At 36.6% G+C, this 10,796-nt stretch overlaps 2 protein-coding genes across 2 annotated transcripts; one reads left to right on the forward strand and one right to left on the reverse strand.

Annotated features, from left to right (window-relative positions):
- On the forward strand, positions 2,057–4,095 carry LOC18611938 (tankyrase). Its single transcript, XM_007048446.2, has 2 exons — positions 2,057–2,256; positions 3,152–4,095. The coding sequence occupies exons 1-2, from the start codon at positions 2,141–2,143 to the stop codon at positions 3,756–3,758; spliced, it is 723 nt and encodes a 240-aa protein (XP_007048508.1). The 5' UTR covers positions 2,057–2,140; the 3' UTR covers positions 3,759–4,095.
- On the reverse strand, positions 4,423–10,729 carry LOC18611939 (probable glucan 1,3-alpha-glucosidase). Its single transcript, XM_007048447.2, has 6 exons — positions 8,995–10,729; positions 7,906–8,179; positions 7,682–7,817; positions 6,669–6,879; positions 6,342–6,548; positions 4,423–5,079 (listed from the first exon to the last, which is right to left on the reverse strand). Exons 1-6 carry the CDS (start codon positions 10,570–10,572, stop codon positions 4,714–4,716), a joined length of 2,772 nt encoding a protein of 923 aa, XP_007048509.2. The 5' UTR covers positions 10,573–10,729; the 3' UTR covers positions 4,423–4,713.

The following is a 10,796-nucleotide window of genomic DNA, read 5'->3' on the forward strand; positions in this document are numbered from 1 at the left end:
TAATATAGTCACAAATCTATGTACTTATAAAAAAATGGTGTTATATTATAATTTTAAGACAATTCTAACTAATATTACATATATCTCTTATTTAAATAAGTGGATTTGAGTTCTCTTCCCATTTTCCTTTAAAAAAAAGGCAGAAAAAAAAACCCTTGCTTTGCTAAGATATTGCATGCATATCTTTCCTTTTATGACATTGAAATGCCTATCAAAAGACTAGAAAATGATCTCCTTTTTCCTTCTTCACCAAAAGAAAAGTTAAAGCTTGCCAGGTGATTCTTAATTAACCTACAAATGTTCAATGATGATATCCACTTTATTCTCTAAGGTTGTTCGAATTAAATTATACGACGGCAACAACACCCCCATTACACTCCCAAGTAGCAGTCACAAAACAGCACGCCAGGGCCAGTAGGCGATGACCCAGCTAAAAGCTTTAAAGATCTTGGTCGCATTCAGAGAGTTAGGATAACTAGTAGCCACTACTTTCTATATTTTTATATATTTCAGGTTCCAAGTCCAACAAATATAAAAGTCTTTTCTCTGTTAGAAGAATCATGTTTTGTCTAATTTTATATATATTGATTTGGTTGTTTATTTATTTAACTTGTTTATTCATCTTCTTTTATTTGATTTATATTAAAATGATATAATATTTTTTTAAAACTTACTATTTAAGAAAATTTAAATAAAATTTATTCCTTTATTTAATCAAGTTCATATGTTTTTGCTTTAAATTAAATAGGCTCTTATAATTAACTTACAAACTAATAGCATGGACGGATGGACATACAAACAAATGGTGTCAAATGACATTGAAGTGCCCAAAATCTCTATTAATTATACTATTTATGTTAGAATTGTATATAATTAATGATATTAATTAACTCACTAATTTTTTTAAATTATTATTATTATTATTATTTTGTTATAATACCACTCAGAAAAATTCCTAGATTCACTTCTGACTAACAATTATTACTCAAAACGCAACTTATAATTTTATATTCATGTGATATAGACGTGATTAAAAATATTATATAATCATATCGCATTAACATACTATATAATGTAACTATCCACTATAAAAAGATAATGTATCATATTAATATCACATGATATAAAATGATAATATGTAATAATTAGATTTCAAGTTCTGATTGGGTCAATCACACTTATCTGTCCTTTATAAAAATATTATGTTGAGGTGGAACTTTTTCTTCGTTTCCAAGTGCTTGTCTGATTGCCTACAATATATCCCAGAAAATAAGCAAACCTCAGATTCAACACTCTTGCTTGAAGAAAACTTGCTGCTTTTCTCTCTCAATCACTCGAAACGGTTCTTCCCATTAATGGAGCCACATCCAATCATAGGCTAGAGTAGTGCATGTCAAGTGCCGTCATATAAATCTGCAAGCAATGGGGCAATTTCAACCCTGTATCTAATTTCCAATGTTTTCATATTTCGAAAGCAGATATAAAAGAGTTTGAAAAATAAATAATTATTTCGAATAGTTTAGATAAAAAAATATTAAGTTTTTATTATTAAAAGTTATATTATTTGCTGATAATATCATTATTTCCATCATTTTAACTTGTAAATCCTTAATTTTGATATTTTTTTTTCCAAATTATCTGAATATTGAAGTCTTTCAAAGAAAAATATCTATTAAAAAGGAATTGAAAATAAAAGGAGGAATAAAGAAAAAAAATTCATAGTTATAGCAAATTCTAATTTTTCCATTTTTTCTGTTTTTTTCCCCTTTTTCCTGACTTTCTCAAATCATATTTTATTTTGCTCAAATTCTCCTAAAAGAAAAAAAAAAAAAGGGGAGGAATAAAGAAAAGAAAAATGGACGAAGGCTTTTGGGCCTTGCATAAAGAAAAAAGGTCCCCGAACCAGTTTACCTTAAACAAGCCCAAAATCCTCTTTACTTTATACAAGACCCAAAATCCTCATTTCATTTTTCTTTTATTTTCTTTTCTTTTCACAAAGAGGCTAACACGTGCCTTGCACGTGGTGCCAGGTTTGAAGCAAAGAAAGACGGTCGTTTTACGGTAGTCGGTTGTTTGAGAGTCGCAGAGGAGCAGAGAGAGAGAGAGAGAGAGGGAGAGAGAGAACGAGGAAAACAGAAGAATGAGTGGCGGAGACATACACGCAGCGGCGAGGTCCGGTGACCTTTCTACAGTTCAATCAATTCTGGCGTCTAACCCTTTGGCCGTTAACTCCAGAGATAAGCACTCCAGAACTCCGTATCCTCCTCTTTCTTTCTTTTCTTTTTTATTATTCTTTCCTTTTTGCCTATCATAATGCTTGCTGTGGGCTTTTTCTCTTATTTTTAATTTACTGAATGCCCAATTGCCTTAACAATTTCTATTGATTTAATTTTCCTGTTTTTAGGGATGAATTTGTGAACCATTTTGATAGGAGCAACTGTAATTTTTGTAGCTCGCAGTTGTTGATAAAACTTGGAGTTATCTTGGCCTTGGTTTGTCATATAAGAGCAAATTAAGAACTGATGTGTGTTGGGTACTACTCAAAAGTTACAAGAAAGAAATGATTATGGATTTGTTTGTTATTTTCATGCTTGTTTGTGAGTAGTCCGACTGTCTGATTATCAGGACAAAATAGCATTTCTCTGATATTATTACTTTTCTAACGGATTGGTTCAGGCATTTTTGTTGTTGGAAAGGTTGCCAAATCCTTTGTTGTGCTCAAATTCTTCTGTAGCATCTACTCCACAAAACTTCAAAATATGGCAACTTTACCTGGTCTTTACATATCAGGCCATTTTTGTTGCTTCTCTTTTTTCTGCCATTTTGTTCATGAGACGATTGTATTTAAGAGCTGCCTCCAAGTGAGTTAAGCTTACTTCTGCCAGTAACTACAATGTCAAGCGGTGGAGGCTTATCCTGGCATAGCTGTATGCGCTATTCAAATCTGCACAAAATATACTTGTTATTTATCCAGAAATTGAGATATTGAAGTTTTTTGGATGACGCATAGCCTAATTAGCAGACTATATTTATTGTTGATATACACTAAAACTGTTTATCAGCTAAATATCTTTTTGAATCTAATTTTCTGTATGACAGCAATGCCAGTTTTGCAATTTGTTTCCTTGACACTGTTAACCCTGTGATATAGACTACATTTGGCAGCATGGTCTGGGCAAGCACAGGTTGTAAGCTATCTCTGCAAGCAAAAGGCTGATGTTGGTGCTGCTGCCATGGATGACATGGGTGCAATCCATTTTGCAGCCCAGAAAGGACATATAGAGATTGTTCGAACTCTGCTCTCATTGGGAGTCTCAGTTAAAGCTGGCACTCGCAAGGGATTCTCTCCATTACACTATGCCGTTCAAGGTTCCCACCTGGAACTAATCAAACTCTTGTTAAAGAAGGGTGCAAGTCTTAGTGCCAAAACAAAAGCTGGGAAGACCCCACTTGATCTTGCAAAAAGTGAAGAAATTCGCTCATTTTTGAAAGAGTGTGAACAATCTCCTAAGAAAGTAAATCTGAATGGTCAAGAGAAGGCTGAAAAATCTGATTCAAGGCCGCCATTGCCAGATAAAATGGAAAGTCCCGATAATGAAGCTCCTGCAGCTGAACATGACAGGCAAGAGGATGAGAGAGTAAAAAGGAAAGGTGATGATGATAACCAGGAAGCCTTATCAGAACCTAAGAAACCAAGAGTTGCTCTTAAGCATCTTCTGAGTGCAGATGACACTCAAGAAGATGAAGAAACCTCATAAGAACACCAGAGTGGAATAAAAACCATTCCCCAAGCGCTCCTTGGACCAAAATTGTTACAAGATTGTGAGGAAAGAAATCTATTTTCTGATGATTTACTGTGTTGCTAACAACACTAAAAGTACACAATTTTTGCTTGCTTTCCAGTTATGGGTATATCTAGGTTAAAAAATTCTTATAATTTGGTCATCTTGAACTTCTACTAGCTTCCTGTTAGAAAGATCAGTAACGTTGTATGGCCCCGGTGTTGGGGCTGCAGTGCATTATGTTTTGCTTTGTTGTATATTATCATGAAAAACCAGTAGAATGGAACCCGCATGAAGAGCTTGATTTTAAATACCCAACTCATCTCACAGTTAACCGTTCCGTACTGGCTCGCTTCTTTAGTGGTTGAATAATTTGATTAGTTTTATAAATTCAAATTCGGACCAAAATAAGCCAATTCAATCATCCCAAGACTAAGAGCAATCCAAGTTCTTTTGATTGACAAATAATCCAAACCTAAAAGAACCACTCAACTTGATGACCCCATCACGGCCGCTGAGGTTGTCATTTGTTCAAGTGGCTGGTTCCTCCAAATTTGACAACGGATGCACCCTAGAGTCACTTCAGGTAGCAATTAACGAAAGAGATGGTAAACTATTAAACAAAGAAAATCACAAAAACAGTATGAAATTCGCTGCTCTTGTGATATCTCAAACTGTGATTGAAGCTAGAATCACTACTACTAGCACGTTCCCTTGACTAACATAAGCGTTCTAATTAAAATTTGTCATTCATGGCAGCCATAGAAATTGAAGTTGCCGAAACAATAGTTCTTTGCATAGCGCTGTGTACCAGTAAATTGCACGCGGCTATGTATTTTTCTTGTGAGTTTTGTCCACTATAACTGAACTCAAGAATAACAATTACAAGAACTTTCCTTTCTTAACATTGAAATTCTTGAACCTAAATATCTTACAAAATTTTTATTGTCCAATCTTCAGCGACCCTGACACCAGGCTTGCGGATGGTTACTGCAGCTGCACCATGTCCCCCTAGCCGGAGTGGACCAAGTTCAATTTCTGCATACTTATTTCCTGGTTCAACAAGAGCACTTTTTGGCCCAGGAGTATGTCCGAGAAGAATAATCCGCTCAATAATGCAGTCAGAAGAAAATCCAGACCTGCCAAGGGAAGAGGATGCCATATTTGAAGATGTAAGCTGCCCATTCGAGAACACAAAGCGGCGATGACTGTAAGCCCCATGCATGAAGTCAAAGCTTTTTCCATCATCAAGATAGAGTTCCCCTTCAGCTGCTTGGGAACTGTTCAGAGCTATCACCTAAAACATATACAGTGATGTTAGAGCTAGAGACTCATCATGCTGAAATACTAGATAATCGTTGTCATCAATGTCAATAATACCAATAGAGAAAAAAGTTAGAGAAAACAGCAACAATCATGATCCAAGCTCAGTCATTTTATAAATTTTTGCGAAAAGATAGCTACTTCACAGTTCGATGAGATGTATTCTAATGAAAAGGAACTTTGCTGCAAGTCATAATGTGGTGCCATATTTGGCTGGATTCAACAAGTCACACACTAACTAATGAGTACCAAGCTGATTAAAACAACCTAGCAGCAATAACTTATTCAAAATATCAGAGGCCATTTTTAAAAAGCACTGACAAATTCTGAGCAAACATAAATTTGATTCTTTTTTTAATATTCCAACATCACCAATTCTTTCTAAAGTGCTGTAATCTATTCACAGATTTATCCACTTTAGCCCTGCATTTTCTTGGCTATAAGAACCCTTTTTTAAATGATGAGTACTACACATTAAGACAAAAAGTTGACAACACTGAATATTAGAATGCAACATGTCACTAAAAATTACTATATCAGCATATATGAGGCTATAAACTAACTATAATAACTATCATATTAATGAAAAGCATGGATGCATTTATGCTGACATGCTAATTTTTTATGATGTGATGCATCTCAATCTGTTGGTCTCATAATTTGCAGGAAGTGCCTAGGTAATAATTTATGATTCACAAGGCTAGTTAACAAATAAACCACACCAAGAATCTATAATGGTTTCATATTACCATATGTGGATTTATTCCTTCATAGGATAATATTAAACATCACAATTTTGCAGTAGGCATCAGCTAGAACAGAAAATTTGTGGGAAATCTTCTTGATCAGCTTGTTAGTATCAAATAGTGTTGATATTTACCCACAGTCATTTTCATATTTGAAATGGCACATTTAGTTGTGATTGATTTTTAAGAATTTTTTGCCAAAGTGCAATTTAGGACCCAAAAGGCCAACACAGTGTTAAAGACTCAAGGAACACTCTATCAACAAAATTGATGAAGTGCTTACAAGCTTTAGTCGACTAGTACTGTGCTTTAGTGCCTATGCACATACCATGACAACATTTGGGCCACCAGAACAGCCTACCCGTGCTAGAAAATACAAATTGGTAAAAATAACACTATTGCAAGGAAAGAATACCTGGAACTATTTTACACCAACTGTAAGATATAGTCATGAGAAGACTGGAAGCGCTAGAAAGTATCAATTACATACCAGTGTATAAGGATCATGCACCATTTGAGTGGAGCTTCTACGGAACCGGTCTTTTCTTGGTAAAATAGTGCCAGCTCTTTGGAAAGCAGGAATGCTCTCTTCTGAAACTTCAAGCTTATGGATCTTTCCCCCCTTATATGCAGAGCCAGTTCTAAAGTCATACCACAATTCCTTCCCAGGCAAATACACAGATGCATGTTTAGCCCTCTGTATTAAGAGAAAAATTATGATACTTCAGTTATTTACAGGGCAAGAAGATAAGAAAAGCAACAGAGAAAATAAGAAACAGAAAAGATAGAAGGTTAAAGATCCAGTTAACAGCAGTACCTCACTAAAGATCCCTTGCACCAATAGACTGTTTCCAACCATGAAAGCTTCATCGTTACTGAAAGTTGCTTCATCAGATGGGAACTCCATCCATAATGGACGTACAACAGGAACACCGGTAACATTTGCTTCTCTGAATAACGAGTAAAAGTATGGAAGCAATGTATAACGAACACGTATGGCATCTCTCATAAGTTCTGTATTTCGTTCACTGAAATAAGATAAAACTCATTACTTTGCAGATCATAGAAGTAAATACATAATGAAAGTAGAGATATATTGTATGATAATAATATCAAGCTCATTATATCTTAAGCCTTTCCATTGACAACAACACTCACAAATACACCTGCAGTTCATACAACCACAAGTTCACAGGTGGGATACAAGTATCCTGAATAACAATGGTAAAAATTCAGTAGCATTTGCAACATATTGGGAAAATGAGCCATCACAAGAATTAGAATGAGAGCTGGAATTTCGAACTTCAATAGTATTAGGCACAGTAGAACTCTGTCAAAGTGGTTCTACTACCAGGGGTTTTTTTTTTTTTTTTCAAGAATCAACCACCGCAATTCTTCCAAGAACATCTTTAAACATAACTTAATGCAGTTTCCATAATACAAAGGTGGTCACAGTGGCCATCACCCCCAAAATACACGTCATGCTGCTGACCAGAATTTAATTCGGATGCACTCTCTTGAGATTCAAATGACAAGCATACAAACAGTGAAAAACAAGTAGAGCTTACTTTTCAATGCAATAATAATATATTGCAACAATTTCAGAAACTAGTTAAGTTGTAAGTTGTAAGGGATGAGAAACAGATGAAAAGGTGAACAGCACAATGCTCCTAAGATAGGGTAAATTTAGCTTTGGTGAAGAAACAAGCTTAATATGCGTTTGTGATTTTACATGTTAGGAATATTCTATATAAATGCACGTGCTAAAAGTAAATGCTAATCCATCAAGACACCGAGAGTAGAATTACATGGATGTTAAAAATATCATACCCAAACAACCAAGGCTCTCGTCTTTTTGTGTCATGATGGGCATGACCTCTAAAGAAAGGATAGTAAGCACCAAGTTGATACCAGCGCACTAATAGCTCAGGCTCAGGATTGCCAAAAAATCCACCAACATCAGCACCTGTGACAATTTATCTAGCATCATTATTTCGGGGGAAAAAAGGCATACTAGGTTAACTTTTTTTCTTTAAAAAAAATGGCAGGCATACCGGAGAATGACATTCCAGTAAGACCAAGCGTCAAAATCATTGGGACTGAAACCCTGAGCTGATCCCAATCTGCTGTATTATCACCAGTCCAGACTGCTCCATACCTTTGACTTCCAGCAAAGAATGCTCTGGACAAAACAAAAGGTCTGTCCTTACCATCTCCACGCTTTACAAGCCCGTCAGATGTTGCCATGTGGAAGTAATAGCCATAGGCATTATGTAACTCCCGATGTTCCACTCCCCCAAGATGCAACGCATCTCTGGGCATTGTCACCTAGAACCAGTAAAAGTTTTGTCAATGTGCTGTTTCAGCTGCCAGTCTGCATTATGAGGAGTTAATACACACACACACAGTCTAGAATTTCTACAATTTTGAAGTATTGCTGCCAAAATTAAAGGATACTCAGCAAGAACTTCACCATCTTCATAGAAATGCATTTTTTGGGTTATTAATAACAACTTAACATGATTATCAGCATACATTTGCATTCCAACATTGGATGAACAGAGGAACTCTCAGATGAAAAAAAAACCATTTCACTCGACTTAATTTGGAAAATCCAAAACTATTATGATCAATGGTCTTTACTTATCTAAACAACAACAATTGAAAAAGAAATAAAAAGCTTCACATTACTTTCCATTACAAGCTGTACAAAATTAAGGGTTGAATTTGTCACAAATACGTCCAATACAACTGTAGACCATCAAATTCCAAAGTCCTATATAAATACTAATCTCTAAAGGTCATTATAGTAATTTTATCATTAATGAAATATAAAATAACCTTGTAATTAAGTTACTCAACTCATTTCTTCCTTTCTTTTTTTTTCTCTCTCCATTACCTTTGCCCCAGTCTCTCCATTTTTTTCCCGTAATCAAATTAGTTCTCTTCATCTTCCTCTGCAATTATCTGTCTCTCTCACATGGGTGGGCGGCAATAAGCTAGAGTGTAAAATTGAATGATAGCTAAGCAGAATATGCATTAGCTATTTAACATCAATAACAGAAAAGAGGATAAGAAAATAACAAAAAGATAAAAAAAAAAATGAATAGAAAAGAAAGACTGCATTAACAAAAGTGGCATACCTCTGGTCCATTAAAGACAGAAGGCTCGTTCATGTCATTCCAAATGTACAATGAAGGAGTTGAACCAATATAATTTTCATAAGAAAACTTCCCACCCCACCATGATCTAATCTCTGGATTCAACATATCTGGGTACGAAGAGGAACCTGGCCAACACCACCCATCATAATCCTTCCCAGTTGCATCCTTAACATAATATCCCCTCTGAGTTGCATCCTTGTGCAACTGAAATGACTCATCACGCTTAATATGTGGATCCACAATTGTCACCATATGCCTACCTTTGGTCGCCAACTTCTTTTGCATCTCGTCTGGATGTGGGAACAGTAACTTATCCCATGTAAAATACCTCTTTCCATCAGTATGCTCAATATCAAGCCATAAAACATCATATGGAATATCATGCTCATCAAACTTGGAATCCACATTCTCTACATCCTCTTCATCCCGGTAATTCCACCTACATTGATGATATGCTGTAGCAAACAGCTGTGGCATTGATGGCAGACCTGTCACACTCGTGTATTGCCTGACAACATCCTTTGGCCCCGGCCCAACAAAAAAGAAGGTATCTATAATCCCAGCCTCACTCATCCAAAAGGTATCAATCCGACTCTGCAAAGTGGGCATCAAAAGCCCATCTTCTGCATCCCAACCATTTGCCAATACATCAATCTGCATCTCTGCAGCATTCAACCAGAAAAACCCGGAACTTTTTCCAGATTTCCCGTGTGATACCATGAATGGAATGGAACCATAAATCCCAAAGGGCGAATCATGAACATACTCAAAAACATCCAAGTTAAACAATCTATAAGGCTCAGATTCATCAACCCCAGGTCCCCTAGTGGGTTTAAGAGCAAAACTAGTTGCATGTTCCGGTATTCCATAGACAAAATCAGACCCGTAAAAGGAAACATCGAAACTAATCGACTGTGGACCGTATGGCCTCGTATCAGTATGCCCTCTAAACCTTTCCTCCCAATCCTCATCCTCTTTTTTCACTCTCAATTGTTCAAAGTCAAATAAACCATGTGAATTCAATGAAACTACGCGTCGATTACCTGCTTTCTCCCTAACGTAAATCTCAAATGGATCGTGCCTGAGGACTGCCTCGTAGCCGTCCGATAAGTAGACCACGGAAGAAAAACCCCCATCATTACCGTCGATTTTCTCCTTGGAAGCGCTCTGTAACCAGAGCTTTTTGGCCTCGAATTCGGGGATTATAACATCGGGAACTTGGAACCGTTTCTTGGGTGGGTCCAACGAGGGATCTTCGTCGATCTTGAGCCGCATGATCCCATCTTGGTAGACTGAAAGAGAGAGAGTCAACGGCTTGATTTGATCTCCGTCTTGATCATGCGGAGCCTTTGGAATGAGCTGAGCAGTAAGGTCACCATCGGAGATGGAAACATCGTGGGCGATTAGAGTGCAGGCGCCGGGTTTGCGAGATCGAGCTCGCTTGCAGAAGGGGGTCTGATTGCAGTTTCTAAACTCGTCTTTTTTCCAGGAGTGTACTGTTTGGGAAGCGAGAAAGAGGAGGAAAATGAGGAAGATCTTGAAGGGTTTCATTTTCATGGGAGAAAGGTCATGGAGAATGGACTATAAACTCTGGGAATAGAAATGCAGTGAGAGTGTTGTTACAATGTGGTGAACAACGTAGCGAGTTGCTGATGTTCTCCATAAGTCTTTACTCTTTAGAAAGTTGGCCTGGAAACTGGGAAGCGATTTTGGGCTCAGCCCTTCGATATTGCTCTCACTTGAACATATAGGAGTGTGAGTGACCCGCCTCAACAATAAAA

This window comes from Theobroma cacao, chromosome 1, assembly GCF_000208745.1.
Source record: "Theobroma cacao cultivar B97-61/B2 chromosome 1, Criollo_cocoa_genome_V2, whole genome shotgun sequence".
Lineage (NCBI taxonomy): Eukaryota > Viridiplantae > Streptophyta > Magnoliopsida > Malvales > Malvaceae > Theobroma > Theobroma cacao.

Excerpts from the sequence above, each read along its gene's own strand:
- LOC18611938 (XM_007048446.2), top strand. The coding sequence starts at position 2,141 with ATGAGTGGCGGAGACATACACGCAGCGGCGAGGTCCGGTGACCTTTCT. Across the intron at positions 2,257-3,151 it reads GATAAGCACTCCAGAACTCC|ACTACATTTGGCAGCATGGT; the intron begins GTATCCTCCTCT and ends CCTGTGATATAG.
- LOC18611939 (XM_007048447.2), bottom strand. The coding sequence starts at position 10,572 with ATGAAAATGAAACCCTTCAAGATCTTCCTCATTTTCCTCCTCTTTCTC. Across the intron at positions 7,818-7,905 it reads TACTGGAATGTCATTCTCCG|GTGCTGATGTTGGTGGATTT; the intron begins GTATGCCTGCCA and ends AAATTGTCACAG. Across the intron at positions 6,880-7,681 it reads CGAGAGCCTTGGTTGTTTGG|TGAACGAAATACAGAACTTA; the intron begins GTATGATATTTT and ends ATCTTATTTCAG.